Genomic DNA, 23,595 nt, shown 5'->3' on the forward strand with positions numbered 1-23,595 from the left:
TTGTTCAGTACTGTTTCACATACTGTAGATTGGATGTGTCAAACTCAGTTCCTGGAGAGCCGCTTTGGGAAACAGACTTTGGGAGACTGTATGGAAAGCGCCACAGCAGCTAAGCCCGTTGCGCTCCTGATGTGTAGTTTGCCAAGCCAAAGCGTGAGCGCACTGACATCACCAAGAGCGCAACCTTCCAACGTCCCCTACGCCCAACATATGACCATTACATGGGAATAAAAGTTTTAAATCGGGGGTCGTAAGTGTGCTTTTACCTTGCTAATATAGACAAGGGATTTTGGAAATACGACAGTACATTGGGAAAGCGTGCCATTCCGTGGGGGAGGATGCAGCGGAGACCACCTGCTACCCTAGAAGGAGAGACCTGATGGTAAGGAGACATATGGACTAGCCTTAATGAGGGGGAGTGCTACAAATGATAAGCTGGTTAGCGGTTTAGGGAAGACACGGGACCGCCTAATAAGGCGAACACACCGTGGTAATAATGCATATGGCATCACCAAATGGGGATGCACACAGCTGGCACCGATCCTCAATATGCGTGTAGACCAAATGGGCATACCAACCGCACACTCAGCCATGCACTCGACTCCTCAGCTGAGTCGATGCTGGGGACCTCGGAGGAATTCTCTAGGGTTCGCCTGGGAAGGGGAACTTACTAGTAGAGTAGGAAAAGTGCACGCATCTCCAGGTTAGGGAGCCTGGCGCAGCAAGCATTTGTGACATCGAGCTTAATTCCCCCCTGATTGATTGGGATTACCCAATAACCGGGAGGAAACTGGCTCCACTCGGAGGTTATAGAACCTCGCAAATGTGTTAGGTGTTGCCCAACCCGCAGCTCTGCAGATATCTGTGAGAGAGGCACCGCGTGCTAACGCCAATGAGGAAGCACCACCTCTAGTGGAGTGCGCTCTCACATTAGCTGCTGTGAGAGCGATTTCAGCCGTGTAAGACTACAAAGGAGCAGACGGCGAGCAAGCTGAGACATGCGGCGAGAGCGTATACCCCCCATATGGTTGATATAAGCCACCGTCGCCATTGCTGTACATCCTGACCAGCACGTGTTTCTGCTCCAGCACCGGAAAAAAGCGGCGGAGAGCCAGATACACTGCCAACAGCTCCAGGCAGTTGATATACCAATGCAGGCGGGGTCCCGGGGCTGCATGCTCGTTGCACACGGCCCCCCAGCCCATGTTGGAGGCATCTGTCGTTATGACAACATGCCTGGATACTAGCCCTAGGGGCACTCCGGCCCGTAAAAAAGCCAGATCCGTCCAGGGGCTGAAGGTGCGGAGACACAGCAGAGTGATGTGCACCCGGTGCGTACCCGCGCACCATGTCCATCTGGATACTCATTCGCGAAGCCAATGCTGAAGTGGTCTCATATGAATCAAACTGAGCGGCGTGACCGCGGCTGCGGATGCTATATGCCCTAGGAGCCTCTGAAAACATTTCAGTGGGACCACTTTCTTCCTGTGGAGCTCGTTTACACAGGAAAGCATTAGCCTGGCACGCTCCTCGGACAGGCGCGCAACCATAGCAATCGAATCCAGCTCCAGCCCGAGGTAAGAGATCCTCTGCACAGGGCAAAGTTTCTCTCGGTTGACCTTAAACCCCAACTGGTCGAGGTGCCGAGGCACTTTTGGCCCGTTTCCACTGAGTGGTACGGTACGGTTCGGTTTGGTACGCTTTTATGGCCGTTTCCACTGTCAAAAAGCATACCGAACCGTACCGAACCACTTTTTGCACCAAACACGAGAAAGGGTACCAAAAGGCGGAGCTAGACGCGCAACTAAACGCTATTGGTTTACAGAGATGCGTCATTCGCTTACGCAACAAGCCAGAATGAAAACAAAAAACCTGCCATGTTTGAAATACACAGCGAGAGATTAAAGCGGAAATATAAATACATATAATAACCAGCCATGGTCGATCTGGGCTCAAACAAACCTTGTCATCGTCTTGATAAACAGCCACAAAGCCAAGAAGAAGAGCAGATTTACCTTGTGCCCCGTAGTTTTTTACGAGCCAGTCTGAGGCGCGAGCGGTTTCGCTTTCTTCCTTGCGCTCACGCGCGTTTAACATTATATCTGAAAAAACAAACTTCTTGAGCTGATGATAATAACGTGCACTTAATTATTGACGTGCTTTTGAAACCTGATCCTGTGAGACACTGACAAACGCGAGAGTGAAGCGCGAAAAAGCAAAGGAGAAGCCGGAAAAAAGGAGCACATTATTTTTCAGCAAACATGAACAAAATGCCATGTATAACTAACTTATTATCTTTACCTTTTGGACTAATATGAACTGGGAATGACGGAATTGTTCTCTAACAGAGGCTACATGTGCTGCTGAAGATTACATACACAGATGAGAGGTTTTCACTGACTGTGGCCTATATTTTGTGTTTTTTAACCTAAATACAGACGAAATGTCTGCTATATGTAGTTATTCTGTAGTTGGTAACATATCGGAGACTGTAAGGGGCTGTAGGTGTTTATATATGTTCATTTATTTAGTTATTTAATATAATTACAGACGTTACAGTAGGCTGTTTCGCACTGTCATTGATCTGCAGTTATAATCAACTCATGTTCATAGAAAAGTTAGTAATAAACATTTCTACACAAGTATTTATGTGTGTACAGCATCTGTTTTGTGAGAAGTGCTTTTCATATGATATGTGAGCGACCCGTACAGCTTTACTGTAGACATTTCCTCGAGCGAGAATGACGTCGACTGAAACTTTCTGTCATACACCATGCCCACCAAAAGGGTACCCTTGGTAGTGGTAACAAAGTTAGCGTTAGCTCTACTATAAAAGATCTGGGTGTCATATTAGACAGCAATTTAACTTTTAAAAATCATATTTCCCATGTCACAAAAACTGCTTTCTTTCATCTGAGAAATATAGCTAAGTTACGAAGTATGCTATCCATCTCAGATGCAGAAAAGCTTGTCCATGCTTTTATGACTTCTAGGCTGGACTACTGTAATGCACTGTTTGCTGGCTGCCCAGCATCCTCTATTAACAAACTTCAATTAGTACAAAATGCAGCTGCCAGAGTTCTTACCAGGTCTAGAAAATTTGATCACATCACCCCAATTTTATCCTCCTTACACTGGCTGCCTGTTAAGTTTCGTATTGAATTTAAAATATTGCTTCTTACATATAAAGCTTTAAATAATCTAGCTCCTGTTTATCTAACCAATCTTCTGTCTCGCTACAATCCAACTCGCTCTTTAAGATCTCAAAACTCAGGGCTTCTGGTAGTACCTAGAATAGCAAAGTCGAGTAAAGGAGGTCGAGCCTTCTCATTTATAGCTCCTAAACTCTGGAATAGCCTTCCTGATAACGTCCGAGGCTCAGACACACTCTCCCAATTCAAAACTAGATTAAAGACCTATCTGTTCAGTAAAGCATACACTTAGTGCACCACTTAGGGGGCTTCCACACAGGTTATGCATCTTGCTGATATACACTGTGAACATCAGCTACGCTAATTATTTTCTTTATTCTCCATTTCCACCTGGGGATACTCTTCCCGAGGCCCTCAGACTATGCAGAGTCACTGATTCGATCCAAGACCAACGACGAGATGATCCCAAGGTTTCCATATCCTGGACCTGGCCGAATCCTGAACAACTACTGCGATGGTCATGGAAGAGTGGAGAACATGAGACTGTTTCCTATGACGCTCCAGAGACAGACGAGTCTTCGCTGAGGCCAGCTTCCAGCCTCCGCCACTGAGACTGCAGCTCTGCACAAGACGTTTGGCCAGCGGAGAAATTAAAATGGTCGTGCCCAACTGAGTCTGGTTTCTCTCAAGGTTTTTTTTTCTTCACTTCCGCCTTTAGTGAAGTTTTTTTTCCCTCTCCGCTGTCGCCACTGGCTTGCATGGTTCAGGATCTGTAGAGCTGCGCATCGATGGATTTGCTCTTCAGTATTTGGACTCTCAGTAGTGATTATTAAACCACACTGAACTGAGCTCAACTGAACTGAACTTAAACACTACAAACTGAACTACACAGTTCCTATTTACTGTGACCTTTTATGTGAAGCTGCTTTGACACAATCTACATTGTATAAGCGCTATACAAATAAAGGTGAATAGAATAGAATAGAATAACACAAGCCTGATAAAGGTGACCCGTACCAAACCGAACCGTACCGTACCATACCAGTCAGTGGAAATGAGCCATTTGACTCTGTGCATAATCAACTGATCGCGAGAGAAGGCTAGAATGAGGCAATCGTCGAGATAGTTGAGTGTGCGGATGCCCGCAAGCCGAAGTGGCGCTAGGGCGCTAGAGAAAACCCGCGGAGAAAGAGAGAGCCCGAAGGGGAGGACTTTGTACTGCCACGCTCGTCCTTCGAACGCAAACCGGAGAGAGGGGCAGTGGTGTGGAAGAATAGAGACATGAAAATACGCGTCCTTCAGGTCTATGGCTGCAGACCAATCCTGTGGACAGGCGCTCTGAAGCAAGCGTTTCTGTGTAAGCATTCTGAAAGGCATTTAGTGTAAATGACAGTCCAGTCTGCGCAGATCTAGGATTGGTCTTAACCCCCCGCTCTTTTTGGGCACAATGAAATTTGGGCTGTAAAACCCAGACTCCATCTCGGCTGGAGGGACCTGCTCGATTGCATCCTTCGCCAGGAGGACAGCAATCTCCTCTCGCAAGACAGGGGCGCTCTCAGGGATAACCCTTGTGAAAAGGACACCCGTATACTTGGGAGGGTAAATAGTGAACTGAATCGCATACGCGAGTCTGATTGTCCATTTGTATGAGCCACCGCGACATGCTGGGCAGCGCTAACCAGGCTGGCAGAGCGCGAGTTAATGGCACCATCGGAGCGATCGCTGAAGTGCCAGCGGAGGGGCAGCTCGAGATTGGAGTGCTTATCCCGGGAAGCGGTGCGTCCCGAGGAAGAGCTGAAAATAAGAGAATTTCTCTTACCCCCTCCCTGGATTCCGCAGTGAGGCCAGAGTGAGAGAAATAAGTCCGTTCTGCTGCACTCTGAGGGCCTGAGGTGAAGAGTCCCGGTGCTGCGAGCTGGAAGGGGGAGCGTCCCAGACTGGCAGTACTCGGGTTTGCGCATCCGGAAAGAGAGGAAACTGCTCTTTTGGAAATTTGGTTGCGTGAGCTCTCGGTGTACCTCCAGGAAGAAGGGGACAGGGGTCTAGAAGGCTTCGCCTTCTTCGCCCCCACGTAGCACCCGTCTAAACGGTCTGGCCGTGGTTCTGGGAGACAAGCCATCTCCAGTCCCACGGCCGAAGCAGCCCGGGATAACACGGCTAACATGTCCGATTCCAGATGCGAAACCACACTGACAACCCCGGCGGGTGGCAGGGGGTCTGGATCTTCATTGAAGCATGTCATCCCGCCCTCCGATGTACATAACGTCCCCGGTGTCATCTAATGAAAGCGTGTCAAACCTGGAGGATGGACCAGCGCTCGCAGGGTCCACGGGCCCGAAGGTGACGGAATAGCCCCCACTGTAACCCTCAGGCCTGCCCAAGTGCTAACCGCTTGGCGGGGAGCAGCAGGGGTGACTTGCCCTAATAAAAGAGCTCGCCGCGACCTCAGTGGCGCAACAGTCAAGCCATCGCAATGCGGGCAAGGACTGTCCGTGAGCACCGCATAAACATATTGGACCCCCAAGCATGTGACGCAGTACTCGTGCCTGTCATCTGGGGCGAGGAAACCACCGCATCCAGAAACGTACGGTCGAAATGACATCTTTAAAAGACGCTCTTAGGGAATTCTGCTCTTTGTAGAAACTGCTCTTTTAGATCACCAGCGAAACGCTAAGGGGACGGGAAACCCAGCTCGACCGCCGCCAAAACGTCCCCCCCCCCCCTACTGGTAAAGGGAATGCTTCCTTCAGCGTTGGAAGTCAGCTCAGCAGAAGGGTTCTTCAGTCTCAGATCGGGTCTGAAGCAACAATTCTGATTAGCTGGCTCCAGCAGCCGACTGATATAGTCCTAATTGGCTCATCAGTTTCAGCTGTGGGGCTAAGCTCCACCAATTCAATTGGCATTTCATTGGCCTGTTTTCCTATCTTCAGAAGTGATTGGTCGTCTAAAGCACTCCCAAAGTCTGTTTATACAGACACAAGTAGAAGTTCCCTTATGAAGGGGAACACAGTCCCTCCACTGATGTCCAAAGCCAAGCCTCTTGAAATCAAGAGCGCGCACCTTAAAGATGACAGTAGCGAACCCATTAAATCATGTCATTTAGACTTACAGTATGTATGTTGTAGGTTCAGTGCCAATGTGTACTGCAATATTGTTTACAGTTTACTTAGAATTATAAGGTTCTATCTGCGTTCTAAATGATTTTGAGATATTGAGCTTCAAAGTTTTTGCATTCTATAAAGCAAACAACATGTGTGTTCAGTTCTCTTTCATACATTAACATGGCAGAGACCCTAAAGGTTCGCTAAATGTAAATCAAAGTTTAAAGCAAATTGGAGTAAAATAACCCCGGTAAATGCAGATAGAACCTTCTAATTCTAAAAAGTCATTTTCCACTTGGAATTATAAGGTTCTATCTGGCAGATCATTCATTGACGCATTACTTTTCAAGAAATACAATCAAAAAATATATATAAGTTGGTGTTGTAACAATATGTTGATGCTTGAGAAAGTTACATTTTTAGCATTATTTTTTATGTTTTAGAATGAATATTTTTTCTTTTCAAATTAAGAATACAAGGCTGTGCTAAATATTTTTTCCAGTGCAGCTTTTAATTTTATCTAATTAATATGAAATTTTATGCTTTATATGAATTATTGAATTATATTTATTGAATTATGTGCCCCATGAAATAAAAAACTATTTGCCCTTCAAGGCTTAATATTAAATTTAAAGACTGTAAAATAAACAGACGATGACCAAATGAGTTTAATAAACACTGAAAAGTGTTTGACTAACTATATCTAAACAAATATTTTTTACTTTTAATATATACATTTTTAAATATTAATTTCTTTTTCAACAATGTAAAATTTTACTATTTCATTTCAATGTCGGTGACGCAGTGGCGCAGTGGGTAGCACGATCGCCTCACAGTAAGAAGGTCGCTGGTACGAGCCTTGGCTGGGTCAGTTGGCATTATTATGTGCATGTTCTCCCCATGTTCATGTGGGTTTCGTCCTGGTGCTCCGGTTTCCCCCACAAGTCCAAAGACATGCACAAATATATATAGGTATTTCAAAATCATACAAATTAGCCACTAAATCAAAAAGTTACAAATTGCCATGACATAGCACTGAGGGTTCCCACTCCTAAGCCAACTATGAAACTGGTTGATTTTTGACTGACTACAAGCTGAATACGTTACATTTCATTTATTAAATTGTCCAGCAAGTATTGATAGATATACAGTTGAAGACAGAATTATTAGCCCCCCTTTGATTATTTTTTTTCTATTTTAAATTACCCTAACCCCCCTAGTTAACCTAATTAACCTAGTTATGCCTTTAAATGTCACTTTAAGCTGTATAGAAATGTCTTGAAAAATATCTAGTAAAATATTATGTACTGTCATCATGGCAAAGACAAAATAAATCAGTTATTAGAAATGAGTTATTAAAACTATTATGTTTAGAAATGTGTTGAAAAAATCTCTTCGTTAAACAGGAATTGGGAAAAAAAATAAACGACAACCTAATAATTCAGGGGGCTAATATTTCTGACTTCGACTGTACGTACAGTATTATTCATGAAATAATTATCAAATCTAGGGTAATTTCCTGGCACCAAACCCCTTTCCCCCAAAAACCAACCATCATTAGGGGATGAGCAAATCATTTTAAACTGTACAAAAGAGATACTACAATTTCATATGAATAATGCTACACTAGAGTTTTAGTATGCGAAATTATGACATACAGTACATCAAAAAGGGGTGGGATTAAACAGGATGATTAGCAAGCAACTGATTGGTTCATATTTAAAATTTCTGTACAGTGAGGTCATGTTTTGATCTTTGATTGGTGTCACGCAGTCACGTGATGCGATTTCACAGGTCAGAGTTCACCAAGCTTGAACTTTATTACACATTGAAATGCGAAACTTATCACACGAGCTTGCATTTCCAGATTGCCGCATTCGCATACACATGAATGGAAGTCTATGGGGCAAAAAGTGCAGTGTGACCATGGTTTTATTAATGAAATAATTATTAAATCCAGGGTTAAATCTTGGCTCCAAACTCCATCCCTAAACCCAACCACCATTGGGGGATGAGCAAATCATACTAAATTGTATGAATGAGTTATTATAAATTCATACGAAATCGCCACTAAATGAAAAAGTTACAAACTGCCGTGACATACTCCTAAAAATACTGCAGTGACACTTCTTAGCCAACTATGAAATTTGCTGATTTTTGTCTGACAAAAAGGGGCGGAATTAAACATGATGATTAGACATTTAAAAAAGCTACGATTGGTCCATATTTAAAATTTTTGTACAGAGAGGTGATGTTTTGATCTTCGATTGGTCTCACACAGTCACGTGATGTGTTTTCGCAGGTCAGAGTTCACCAAACTTGAATTTGCTAAGCAGTGAACTGCAAAACTTGTCGCATGAGTTTGCGTTTCCAGTCTTTCACATTCGCATGCGTAAGAATGGAAATCTATGTGGTGTAAAGTGCAGTGTGACCGTGGCTTTATTCATGAAATAATTATTAAATTCAGAATTAAGTCCAGAAACCAAACTCCACCCCCAAACCTAATCGTCATTAGGGATGAGCAAATCATACTAAATTGTACTAATGCAATATTACAAATTCATTAGAGGGGCAGCACAGTGGTACAGTGGGTAGCACAATCACCTCACAGCAAGAAGGTCGCTGGTTCTAGCCCCGAATTAGCATTTCTGTGTGGAGTTTGAATGATCTCCCCGTGTGTGCGTGGGTTTCCTCCAGGTGCTCCGGTTTCCCTCACAAGTCCAAAACCATGTGCTATAGGTGATTTGGCTAGGCTTAATTGTCCGTAGTGTTTGTGTGAATGATGGGTTGCAGCTGGAATGGCACCCGCTGCGTAAAACATATGCTGGATAATTTGGTGGTTCATTCCGTTGTGGTGACCCCTGATTAGAGATAAAGAAAATGAATGAATGAATGAAATTCATTTGATTTAGCCCTTGTTTAGGTAAATGGGAGAGTCCAGCTTTGTTTAGGTGGGAGTGTCAAGTAGCAAAAGAGGGAAGGGTTTGCATGAAAAGGGGAGTTTCAGCTCGAGCAAGTGACTATGTTTACATGGACATCAGTAATCAAATTATTTGCCAAATTCTTAATTTTTAATTCTTAACTTTATCTCCAGTTTGGCACTTTCACTTTCATTTAGTTACATTTCATGCATGCCCCCGTGACAAACGAGATATTGGATGCTAGGAACTGCTGGAGGAGTGCAGTTTTATTGCAATGTTTGATACCGCATGCCTTACGGGTGGAAAAAAAACCCTCCGCATTTCACTGTAACTTAAATGCACTCGGTAGGTAGCATCAGAAAGCCGTGTGTATAGACTACCCTGTCACAAAATGTGGCCAAAATCCTACACGACAGTAATAGTTTGATTAAGGTGTTTACATGTTTACATTCAGAGACCAGCATTTACAGCGGATCTTTCAGTCCATTATATTGTAGTGATATTAACGTACTGTAAACTTAATGACTAAATCATTTTGGTAAGGTATGTCTTTAAAAACTGAAAGAGTACTGCTGACGATACTAACTAACTTTGCCTCTAAATAAACATAAACAAAGAACATTGATCACACACTTACCAAAACTGTAGAGACAGGACAATCAACACAACTGGAACAATGTCTTTATTTAAAAGAAGATGAGTGGCAAATCCAGATTTCACCATTTCCAGATTCTAAAAGCTCTCGAGTAAAAAAATGTTCCTTACAAACGTATTTTTGTTGCGTGTAAGCAGACCACTGTAATCCACACGTGAGTCCAGCTGCGCTATCATAGCGGGGAAATGAAAACAAAACCTTTGTTGCAGCATATTTATAAATGCAACACAGACAACCCATGTCTCCAACAATTCTTCTTTTTCCACTTGTTTTAATTACGATTGGCAATGCAATGTAGTGTCTCTCTGCCGTCTGAACATTGTAACAGTGTTCATTGCCACTTTTATTTCTGCGTTGGAGTCGTTTCTTGTGTGGACATTTTGCTAAATCTAAGTGTAATGTGAACTGACTTATTTCTATCCAGGTTTCCACCGCCCTAATGAGTGTGAAAGGCATGTGTTGGTGTATTTTTCAGAGAGGAGAAGTTCTGCTAATTGAGTCTTCTTCCTCATGGTGAGAAGCTCTTTGATTATACTGAAGGGGCCGATTTGCTGTTTGCATATTTAAAAGGACGACTGTGGATTGGAAAGCTGCACTGGTGAATCTCCTAGGGGAGACGAGAACAGATGCATCTTTCTATCAGTCGGCGATGATATTTATTTAATTCTGCTGCTTTACATAAGACAGGCACAGAACAAAAGGGACACCAGGCTTGGCAGTTAATGAGGAATTCAGGGAGCACTTCAGAGGCTCTGGAGGATAAAGAACACGCATTAAAGCATGACAATCTGGAGAGCTTGTATTTATGCTTCATTCACAAGATATTATAACATGAATATATTTGTGCGTTAAAGAGGGGTTTTAAGAATTAGAATTGGGGTTTGCCAGCGATGAACTAATAGTGCGAAAACACATTCAAGTTTGAGATATATAGAACTACATCTGTGTAAGCTCATGAAAACATGTCCAGCTCATTGAGCATTTAGAAAGAATTGTACTGTATTAAATATTTGTATATTTTTTTTTATAAAGGCAGTGAAATAGGTAGTACCTTGATGCATTAATGTGTTATAATTGAAAGAACACCTTTTGTTAATTGTTCATTTAAAATGGAATTATGCATAGCACTTAATAGTCTTCGGCTTAGTCCCTGATTTATCAGTGTTTACCACAGCGGAATGAACCACTAATTACTCTGGCATATGTTTTGTGCAGCAAACGCCCTTCCAGCTGCACTTAATATTTCTAAAATGTTTCATTTTCTCACAGTAAAAAGTCACTCATTCATTTTCCTTCAGCTTAGTCTTTATTTCAGAGGTCGCCACAGCAGAATGAATCGCCAAGTACCCATACACTTTCACATTCATACACTACGGCCAATTTAGTTTATTCAATTCACCTAGAGCATGTCTTGGACTGTAGCGGAAACCGGAGCACCCGGAGGAAACCTACATCAACACGGGGACAACATGCAAACTTTACACAGAAATGCCAACTGGCCCAGCCAGGACTTGAACCAACGTCCTTCTTGCTGTATGTGACATTGCTAACCACTGAGCCCCTTCCTGCCCCTTTTAGTAAAAATGTAGTGTTCTATTTCAGAATTTTGCCTGTGAAATGTGACACACAGGGTTTTGAAAGGTTTCATGAGACAAGCTTCTGTCTGTTTTATGAAAACATCAACGGTATTCTGATGTGTTGTTGTTTTCTTAATAATAGTCTGTGTAATTCAAACAAAACTGAGCTCTTATTTTTTTGAGAAGAACTCAAAAAACGTATTTTACTTGTTTCACGTATTTTAAAACTGGATCCTTGTAAACTCCTGATAACATATCCAGGTCATTAAGCATCTAGAAGAAATTGTTATGCGTTAAATGGTATTATGTTTAAGACCACACATTTTGTCTCTCAAGACCTCAGTATTCTTTATGTATTTTCGTTATAAAGGCAGTGTGTCTAAATTTATGAATTGATATAATACATTTTGTACACACCCGATTCATTTTGACAGATTTCTGTTACTAATGAGCCCTCAACCTTATATTTTATTAAAAGCATCAGTGATATTTTGATGTGTTTCTGTTGCCTTAATAACATATAAAGAAGAATTTGTAACTCTTCAATTTTGTTTATATTGTCTTATCAGGTAATGATACAGTATTTGAATCCAAGTGTATTCCGGTGTATTCTCCTGAGATGGGTCCGTTTGCTTGGATTTGCCATCGTCTATGGAACAGTGATTCTCAAACTGTACAGGTAGGAATATTGCTGCTTTCACTGTAAAAAAAAAAAAAAGATCACAGATAATGGTTAGAACTGTTTTATATAACAATTAAAAGTCAGATTACACTGACTAAATAAGTATTTAGATTAAATATAAGCTAACAACTGCATGTGACTTTTAAGAAAAAGTATTTTAATGTCAGTGAATGTGGCTCTAAATAGCACCAAAATTGGTTCAATAGATGAAAATCATAGGAGAACCATTTTTAGTGCTACATCCATGCAAGCACAGGACGTTAACATGATGTCATAATGACGTTGTACTCCAATGTACCTCAACGTCGTGGGGACATTGGATTTTGTTTGGAAACAAAAATCGGGTTCAAATGAAAGTCAATGTCCAACGTCCAAGCCTTAAATCTACCAAATATCAACATCTAATCATGTTACAACTTGACGTTGTGTGGACGTTACCACTATGACATCTGTCAGATGCTGGATATTGGTCACTCTCCAACACAACCTAAAATCAACCAAATATCAACGTAATTTGATGTCGTTATTGGACGTCAAAATAATGTTGTCCTTAGACGCTGGCTAGACATTGAATTTTGGTCACCTGACGTCATGACCTATATCTAACCTAATATTAACATCTTATGATGTAGTGTGCCTGCTGGGATAGCACCTTAATAGGTTGAACAGTGAACTGAACTGAAACTGAAATACCTGGTTTTAGACCACAGTAAATCATTAGGATAGTGTAGGGCCTCATTTTGTGGCCAATACAGCATCGATTTGTTTTGGAAAGAAACACCAAAAACACTCAAAGTGGCTCAATAATATTTGGTTCTGGTGACTGTGCAGGCCATGGGAGATGTTCAACTTCATTTTCTCGTTTCTCAAATCACTCTGTCAGCAGTCTTGCTTTGTGTATTGCTTCATTATCATCCTAATACACAGCATCACTTTCAGAATACAACATTTGAACCATTGGGTGCACATGATCCTCCAGAATTGTTCAGTAGTCCTTGGCAGTAAACTAGTTAGAGTATGGACACCTAATATAAACTGTGGCTGAAAAATGATTGTGATGACAATATTACTGTTATTTTGGATGAAAAATACATTAGCAATAGATTTCTTTCAATACATTTACAAAGCAATTTCTCTGTATATGGTCATATACCTGACTTCTATATTTGTGTTTTGTCTTTCACACACCAAAGGGTTTTAAAGGTGTTTCTGTCACGAACGGCCCAGCGGATCCCTTACATGACCAGCTGGAGGGTTCTGCGTCTGCTTGCTGTGATTTTGCTGGTGGTCATATGGTTCCTGGCCGCGTGGACCTCTGCCGTATGCCAGAACCACAACACACGTCATGCCCTCATTGACATTGGTGTCACTCCAGAGGGCCTGCAGTTCAGCATGTGCCTACTGGACAGCTGGGACTACATGATGGCTGCGGGTCAGTTGTTATTCTTAGTTTTATTCTGCCTGAACCAGCATCAGAGAGCAAAATACATCCAGAAGCTCAAAAAGTATAAATGGATCAGTGTCACTACATGAGTAGTCTAATGTGTTGTACAAACAGTCCAACTACCGTTTTACAGTAATTACCTTTGTAGTCAGCTACTTCAATTGTTTTGAAATAGTCTTTTTTTACTCACTGAGGATGATTAAAGTGTAGTGAAAACCGAAATATTGTAAAATATAATCATTAATTAAACTCAATGTGTTTATGTGTGCATTTTAAAATGTAATCTGAATTTGTAGCCTAATTTCAACCAGAATATTTCTTAAGAAATCGTTCTAAAATGCTGATTTTCTAATTAATAGGTCCAGACGGAATCTGTGTATGCAGATATTTATTCATTTTTATATTCATTTGATTAAAATGATTGATTAATATGCAAAAGTTTATGATTCACATACAATACAGTTTGTGAAGTATTATTTTCTGTCTTTTAGCAGACATGTTATATGAAGCTTTTTTTTGTATACTTAACTTTAATTCATATTTATTTCTATAGCGCTTTTACAATGTAGATTGTGTCAAAGCAGCTTAACAAAGAAGTTCAAGTAAATTTAAACTGTGTCAGTCCAGTTTTCAGTTTAGTTCAGTTCAGTGTGGTTTTAATTTTACTTGCTGGAAGTACAAACACTGAAGAGCAAATCCATCGATGTCCCAATCCAAGCATGCCAGTGGTGACAATGGCAAGGAACAAACTTCACATAAAGGAATAAAAATCTCGAGAGAAACCAGACTCAATAGATATAATTACACTTGCATTGAAAGCCTTAAACAAATGTTAAAGGTTAACCCATTTGTGCCCAAATTTTGCTAAATAGTGTCATGCATGTAGTCTTGTCAATAGTGCCCTATATTAACTTGTTTTGCATTTATTTTCTCCAGGTTTTTTTATTTTTTATTTTTCTACAAAATTGTATTTAAATATGCAGCAACTATAGATGTAAGAACTTTTCAATGTAAAATTTTTCAATGTAAAGTTTGTATAGGAAGAGAACATTTGGCATTCTAACTCAAAACAACTACTTTCAACAGATTAATTCATATTCCATAACACATAACACATTTATTATGTTTAAAACTAAAAAAACATTCAATATGAACTTCCACTACATAATTACAGCAGACAAAGAAAAAAATAACATGTAATTATAAAATAATAATAAAAAAACATGACTCAAAGAGCCCAAGTAAGATAAATACTGCTCTCTACAATGTTGATGTCTAACAAAACGAGTATTTTCAGTAAATCTCTGTATGACAGAAATAGTCAAACAAGTTAGAAATAAGTGAAGCTGCTGATGCTGTTTGTAGATTTGTTTAATGATCATAATGAGCTGAGATTTTGAGTTTTTGAGATATTGAGTTTTCAGTTGAGTTTCTCTAAGGCCTTGTCCACATGTTATTTTTGTAAACAAAAAGAGAAATTCTCCATTTTTTAAAAAACACAGACCCTGGCGCTTTTGAAATCTTCACACTAACATGAGATTCAAAAATTTGGGTTACAGTGTTTGTGTTTTTTTGTGAACGAACAGTCAAACTATGCAGAAAAAGCTGCGATTTAGACAATATCCATTTTTGTGTGTACAGCAGGGCCTAAGGTTGTCACTGAATTCAGTTTTAGTTTTGTGTTTTCTTCAGTGATTCTGCTTTTCAACAATAGGAGTTCATTATTATCTGTTCAATCAGCACTTTAACTCTGCTCCAGTGTTACTTTAACTCTCTTTGTGGGAGTGAGACCATTGGAAGAAGTTAATTTTACTTTGAGGATTTGCTGTGTATCAAATTATGTATTAAAAAAAGTCTACTTTAAAGTGAAGATATGAGTTAATGTTGTTTTAGAAGGGGTATTAAGAAAGCAAAACACATTAAACCAATAACCTTTATTGATAAACTTATTAACATATTATTCCCTAATTTCCCATGATTTATGTACTTGCAAAGGATATGCCCACCGGCAACTATAGTTGCCACATGAACTTTTGACAAAGCATAGAAAAAACTATAGATTTATTAAAAGATTTGTTTTGTTTGGATGAATCTAGAGACCTTCATTATTATGTTGATTTATAGTTGTAAACAAAATTTTTTTTTAGTAATATGAAATTGCCTTTATTTGGGAAGGCTTGACTCCATTTTGAATCCTGGAATTAGTGGGAGGAAGTTGAAAATGTCACTTGACAGGAATTCAATCATTTCCTTTTTCTTCCTTGAAATCTTTTATATGGTTTTTTGCTTGCATGGCATTGAGAAATTAAACATGTTTAACATGTAGGAAATTACTTTAAATGGGTTTAAATGGGTTAAGTTATTAAAGATTAATATTTTCTTTTTTTGTTAAGTTTTTATTTACTATACTCTCAAAATCATTCCACAAAAAAATCCTCAGATTTTGTACAAAATTATGCACAAATAGCAAATACTGTCTGCAGATTCTGTCTGGCCCTGCTAATGAGTCATAATTGGCAATTAGTTATTAATAATTGTTCTTTCTATATTCAATGATGAAAACAATTTCTTCTATTTATTTTTTTCACTGAAATATTAAGCAGGACACAAGTTTTAAGAACTGTTTTTTGTTTCTTGATCAGAAAATTAACAGTATTTGCTTGTTTCTGTGGACAGGGCTAATAATAATAAAATGTTTGCTTTATGTCACATAATGAATTATATTTTAAAATGTATGAAGACAAAATTGTTTTATTAAAGGTGCAATTTAATAAAACAGATTCTAAATAGTGGTGTAAGTGTAGGACTTGGTGATGGGGGACTAATTTTAGCAACATTTATTGTGCTCTGTTATCTTATTACTCTAGAATGAGAGTGTAATTTCTAGCCATATTGGCCTATAATAGCAACTGTTCACTTCCTGTAGTATAATGTCATAATACTCAATTTAACTATAGTTGAGACAAGCTTTAAATAGGACAGTTATGTAAACTTTAAGATGCTGATGGCATAATCTGATTCAATGATCTATGCTAAACTAAGCTCAGGGGTGGATTTAACCAATAATCTGTCCAGTGTGCGAATTATACATTGACGATCTACTTTTTTCAGTAGTAGTTTGGTAATATATGCTTCAGTGAATTGAAAATGATGAATGTATTTAAATTACATCTAATTTATTAATAAAGTGTATACGTTTTCATTGTTTTGAGGAATATTTAGTGACTATTTTAGAGGTTACTGTAGGTCAAACTATACAAGTTGTGTCTTTTTTAGGCTACATGCAGATATAAACAAATATATTACAAGAAATATGTTTTGTGAATACTTAATGTCTATCGGTGCTCTAGAACTGCCAGTTTTACACTGGTGAATGATATTTTCCCAGGCATTGAGTGGCGCGTTATACATTTACAATGGTATAAACCATTATAGGGGGGGATCAAATGTATATTACAGTTTTTCTCAGTCGCTTTGGTGCATTTCTCAAAACACTATTTACATTTGCACAACAGTTAATGCATTTCTCAAAACAATTAGTACAACTGCAAAACCTTGATAACCTGCAAAGCGCTTCACTTTCTCAAAATGGATAGCTCAATCCTCAAAAGCAAGTATCTGTTTCAATGAAAGTGTCAGCGTCATCAAGATGAAAAGTCCTGACACCATTGTTTATGAAAAAGTTCAGTTTCCAGTGCAAAAAAGTCACATTTTGGTGACACTTCCTGATAAAGCACTATAAACTGTTTGCACAGCCATTTGAAAACTACAGTAAAGTTAGACATCACTGCATTTAGTGAGGTATCTGAGTACAAGACATTGAATTTGTATGTTTCACTTTTTTACTGCATATGCTTTTTGCAATCCTAATTTATTCACAGCATTGTGCAAAAGAATAAATACACCCTCATTTACAACAAACATAAACTTCCTTTGGGTAGAGCTATGCACAACTGTAAACAATACTGCAGTATGTATTGGAACTGAACCTACAACATACATAGGTGTGTAAATCATTCATGAAATTGTTCAATTTAGAAGACATTTTCAGGATTTTTAAAAAAAAATGTTTTAGAAAATATGCTTGACAAATTTTTGACAACTAGTTCAACATTTTTGTATGTAATGACTCAAGTAATGAATTGAGCATTATTAGTTTTATATGGAATGACTATTCAGCATTCACAAGTTTAGTTAATTTTGACATGACATAAGCAAATGATAATGTTATAAAACAGCAGAGAGTTGTATGCAAAGCATACAACTTGTAAAGCAATTGATGCATGTCCAAAAGCATTTGCAATTTGTTGGAAGGAATGAGAAACAGCTACTATGATGTGCACAAATGACTAATTGTTTCGAGAAATGCATTAACTGTTGTGCAAATATTCAATTCAATTCAATTCACCTTTATTTGTATAGCACTTATACAATGTAGATTGTGTCAAAGCAGCTTCACATAAAAGGTCATAGTAAATAGGAACAGTGTAGTTCAGTTTGTAGTGTTTAAGTTCAGTTCAGTTTAGCTCAGTTCAGTGTGGTTTAATAATCACTACTGAGAGTCCAAATACTGAGGAGCAAATCCAACGATGCGCAGCTCTATAGATCCCGAACCATGCAAGCTAGTGGCGACAGCGGAGAGGGAAAAAAAAACTTCACTAAATGGCAAAAGTGAAGAAAAAAAAAACCTTGAGAGAAACCAGGCTCAGTTTGGCACGATCATTTTAATTTCTCCGCTCGCCAAACGTCTTGTGCAGAGCTGCAGTCTCAGTGGCGGAGGCTGGAAGCTGGCCTCAGCGAAGACTCGTCTGTCTCTGGAGCGTCACAGGAATCAGTCTCATGTTCTCCACTCCTCTATGACCACCACAGTAGCTGCTCAGGATACGGCCTGGTCCAGGATATGGAAACCTTGAGATCATCTCGTCATTGGTCTTGGATCGAATGAGTGACTCTGCATAGTCTGAGGGCCTCGGGAAGAGTATCCCCAGGTGGAAATGGAGAATAAAGAAAATAATTAGCGTAGCTGCTGTTCATAGTGTATATAAACAAGATGCAGAACCTGTGTGGAAGCCCACTAAGTGGTGCACTGAGTGTATGCTTTACTAAACAGATAGGTCTTTAATCTAGTTTTGAATTGGGAGAATATAAATAGTGTTGTAAGAAATGCACCAAAGCGGCTGAGAAAAACTGTAAAATTATGCATTTTTAATTATTAATATTTAAGATATAGATCAAAGATCAGAGAAAGCTTCTTCAAAAAGAGAAAATGTCATACTATTAAGACTGATTTATACTTCAGCGACACTGATGCGCACCTCTCAAAAAAGGAACTACATGTCGCAACGACGTGTGGCGCAAGCTCTGTGACTGGTCGGCTTGGTAGCGCTGATGCGTGCCAGAGAATAAAGGCTCTTGCTTGTGCACTCCTTTATTTTAGACACCGCGAGAATCAGCTTCTTTCCCATGGTGCATGACAAAACTGAAAATTCTTTGCAACTGCCACAAGAGGGGCGTATTCCAACATTCGTGTCCAAATGTCATGTGCAGTGAAAAGGTGGCTTAAGTCCGCCCCTGGCTAAGCTAAAAGTGCTCCTGCCAGATCTAGAGATTGGCTGAATGGATCCAACAATGGTAAAACTCAATATTTAACTCTAGGGGAGTTGTAAAATGAGTCTGTGTTCAAAAACACTGAAGTGTTTCTTTAAACTGCAATCTGCATCTTTCAGAATATTACTGTTTTTTCTGAAATTTTGATAAAATGATATAAATGTAATCTCAGTGTACAGAAAATATGCATTTAACTGCTAAAACACATGAATAACACATAAATAACTAAAAGAAGATGATCACATGATATTTTTTTCACAAAGCATGCTTGGCCTTTATCTTCAAAGACATGCTTTCCAGCAGCCTGAAACAAAAGGGAAAATGAGGCAAGAATGTAGGACTCTCAGGCTTATGTGGATGACTTTGACAGAAGAGATGTGGGAAATATAATCTGATCATCTGAGTGTGTCCAGACAGCATTTAAGGCATGAAGGTGTGAGATGTGGCCAGTGATGCAGAGACAGTTCTCTCTGACAGCTCCACTACCTTCTGCTTACAGCAAGAAGTGGAGGGGGAACCAGAGAAGGCCATTAAAACTCTCACACACAAAGACATTCTCTCTTATATCGTCATCAGTGTGGTAAATTTGAGTAGAAGGTGACAAAGAGACAGGATATTTTGGCGAAATAGACATGTAAAAATTTTTGGCTAATTTGTTCCTTCAGCAAACAACTAAGATAGTTAAGAGATACTCTCGTTAAAAATTTGAGGGAAAAAAATATAATTCATTCACCCTCATTTCTTTTGAATTTTGTTTTGCATTGTGTGGATTTGCAACACATTTGCTGTCAAACCAATGAACATGTTTTCTTAATTTGAGTGGTGTTAGTTAGACCAGCAGGGGGCGTGTGGGTCTTAACGCCCCAGTATATTGATGGGGACTCTATACTGCTCAGTGAGCGCCATCTTTCGAATAAGTGGTCATTAAAAAATCCAGTAGGCTTTAACCCCAGGCATCCTGGCCAAATTTGCCCACTGACCTCCTAACCATCCCCATATCATAATTTGCTTCATCACTCTTGACCAATCCCAATTCTACCCCATAGCCCTTCCCCTTAGGGGTGTCCTAATTCTCTTTAGCTTAAAGCCATAGGGCTAAGGGGAAGGGCTAGATAGCCCTTGAAACCACATTCGAAAGCGAGGGGTAAGAAACTGTCCCAGAATACATCATCTACAAAGGTAGCATGGCTGCACACGGAAGTCAGGAGATGCACAAATTACAGTTTTTTTATCATTATTATGAATTTTAACGACAAACAAGCATATGTTTTAATACATTCATTACCTCTTTCATTTTTTACCGTAATGCTTTAAAAAAATGCTAAAATAAAAAACGCTTTTTTGTTTTTGTGTGTTTACATAGATGAATGCGGCGACGGTGTAAATGCACAGTACAGTTACGATCTTTTTGCCACACTATATCATTATCATAACATAATATATGCCTTCAGTGACTTGGAAAATTGGAATGACTACAGCAGTTGCCGCCATCGATCTCATTTGAAGCAAGAGATCGTGATGACATATGATGATGTGTGCAGGTTGTGGTGTCCCATTTGTTAGGGGTAAATTTTGAAGCCCTTTTCCTTCACACTCTGTTTCAAGGGCCAAGGGGAAAGGGTAGAGGTACAAAAATAGAATTGGGATTGAGCCTCTGTCTCCTCTCCACCAATCAGCTGGTGTGTGGTGTGCGATTTGGCACAATATGGCTGCCGTCGTGTCATCCAGGTGGATGCTGCACACTGGTGGTGGATGAGGAGATTCCCCCCAAAATGTGTAAAGCGCTTTAAATGTCTAGAAAAGTGCTATATTAATGCAAGGGATTATTAATATTATTTATAATTATTATTATTAATTTGCTGATTTTTTTTCTATTTGCATGTGTTTAGCATGTTAAGCTCTCTCAGCCAACGTAAAAAAATCCATGTCTATTACATGTCTATTAGATTTACTTAATACTTTAATTTAGGGTGAAGTAATTGCACATGTTCCATGCAGTTTCTATTGTAATTGTACTAAGTAACTGTCCCTAAACCTAACCCACATTTGAACCCCAACCATATAGTAAGCAATATAGTTTAATGATTTAATATTACTTAGTGAATGGTAATATATAACATACAGTGCATCTGAAAAGTTTTCATAGCGCTTAATTTAGCTCCACATTTTTTATGTTACAGCCTTTTTCCAACATGGATTTAATTAATTTATTTCCTCAAAATTCTACACACAATGACCCATAATGACAATGTGGAACAGATTTTTTTTAATTGTTGCAAACTTATTAAAAAAAAAAAAAAAACATAAAAAATCATATGTACATGAGTATTCACAGCCTTTGATGTGAAGCTCTAAATTGAGCTCAGGTATATTCTGTTTTACCTGATCATTCCTGAGATGTTTCAGCAGCGTAATTGGAGTTCACCTGTGGTAAATTCAGTTGATTGGACATGAACTGAAAAGGCATACACCTCTCTATATAAGGTCCCAGGGTTGACAGTGCATGTCCAAGCATGCATGAAGACAACCAAGCATGAAGACAAAGGAATTGTCTGTTAACCTCCGAGACAGTCTTGTCTTGAGGCATAAGGCTGGGGAAGGTTTCAATAAAATTTCTGTTGCTCTGAAAGTTCCATTGAGCACAGAGACCTCCATCATCCATAAGTGGAAGATGTTTAGAACCACCAGGACTCTTCCTAGAGCTGGCCGGCCATCTAAGTGAGTGATTGGAGGAGAAGGGCCTTAGTCAGGAAGGTGATCAATAACCCGATGGTCACTCTTACTGAGCTTCAGCGTTCTTCTGTGGAGAGAGGAGAAACTTGCAGAAGGACAACTATCTGTGCAGCAATCCACCAATCAAGCCTATATGGTAGAGTGGCCAGACGGTTCAACTTCCAGCAGGACAATGACCCAAAGCACACCGCCAAAATATCAATGGAGTGGCTTCACAACAACTAGGTGAATGTCCCTGAGTGGCCCAGCCAGAGCCCATAGCTAAATCCTATCGAACATCTCTGGAGAGATCTGAAAATGGCTGTACACCGTCGCTTCCCGTCCAACCTGATAAAGCTTGAGAGGTACTGCAAAGAGGAATGGGGAACAATTAACAAAGACAAGTGTGCCAAGCTTGTGGCATCATATTCAAAAAGACTTAAGGCTGTAAGTGCTGCCAAAGGTGCATCAACAAAGTATTGAGCAAAGGCTGTAAATACTTATGTACATGTCATTTTTCAGGTTTTTTTATTTTTAGTAAATTTGCAACAATTTAAAAAAAAATCTGTTTTCACGTTGTCATTAGGGGGTATTGTGTGTAGAATTTTAAGGGAAATAAATGAATTTAATCCATTTTGGAACAAGGCTGTAACATGAAAAAATGTGAAAAAAGTGAAGCACTCGGAATACTTTCCGGATGCACTGCATAACAAGAATGACACATTCAACACAATAAACACTAACAATTTGTGTACTTGATGTTAAGTGTTTATTGTGTTGTGTCATTCTTCTTATACGTGAAGCACCACCATGTCAGAATGAATTGCACCAAGGGGATTAATAAAGCTTTAAACTAAACTAACTAAACAAAAACTATAGTTACACAGTAACTGCATCATCTTAAAGTGTAACAGACTTCTTTTAAACACACACAAAAAATGCTTGCTGGGTGGGGACATTGCGGTTGGAAATGTAATGTTATTGCTACCTCAAACATTGCTTTGGAGATGTTCATGCACCGTCGACTCTGTGTTACTTTGAGTGATGCAGCAAAGAAGAGAGGGAGGGAAAACAGCCTTTCAGGCCATGTGAAATCACATCTTTTCAGCTGGCATTCCTAGACTTGACACACTAAATAATTAGTGACGGCACTGTTCTGTGTCTCCTTGTGTTCCTGCTTTAGCGGAGTTCCTGTTCCTGCTGTGGGGTGTCTATTTGTGCTACGCTGTAAGGACTGTGCCCTCTGCTTTCCACGAGCCTCGCTACTTGGCAGTGGCCATTTATAATGAACTCCTCATCTCTGCGATATTTCACATCATTAGGTGAGCATTAGCTATGCATTGGTTATGAGAAGCAACAGCAGGAACATGATTAAGATGATTTATATATGTGTTTTATATGTTTATTCATGAGAAGGCTGCTTTTTGAGTGGAGTGCAATACCATACTTGGGGAATAACATGAGAATTGAAATACAAATGTAATACAAACATATATAAAATATATACTTTTTTTTAGTTTAGACTTGTGCAAGAAGGTATGTTATACCTGGAGAAAACTACACTACCTGTATCCATAGTTTTAAGTTTACATCTCGCAATACTGACTTTAGTTTCTATTAATTCTGTTTTCCCACCCTGGGTTAAAAGTTTTTTTGTTGTTCTTTGTTGCTCTTTGTTGTCCCAATTGAAAGGTAATATCTTGTCAGTAGATTAAAAAAGTAAAAAAAGGTAAAAAAGTCAAAT

The 23,595-nt window shown here is 39.3% G+C and overlaps 1 protein-coding gene across 1 annotated transcript in view; it reads left to right on the top strand.

Moving 5' to 3' along the window:
* gpr158b (G protein-coupled receptor 158b) overlaps window positions 1–23,595 on the top strand; it is a 191,198-nt gene that overhangs the window by 137,649 nt on the left and 29,954 nt on the right. The window contains exons 6-8 of the mRNA XM_056473748.1: window positions 11,976–12,085; window positions 13,282–13,520; window positions 23,035–23,173. Coding sequence (XP_056329723.1) covers window positions 11,976–12,085; window positions 13,282–13,520; window positions 23,035–23,173 — 488 coding nt within the window. The remainder of the gene's footprint in view (window positions 1–11,975; window positions 12,086–13,281; window positions 13,521–23,034; window positions 23,174–23,595) is intronic.

Source organism: Danio aesculapii, chromosome 2 (genome assembly GCF_903798145.1).
Source record: "Danio aesculapii chromosome 2, fDanAes4.1, whole genome shotgun sequence".
NCBI lineage: Eukaryota > Metazoa > Chordata > Actinopteri > Cypriniformes > Danionidae > Danio > Danio aesculapii.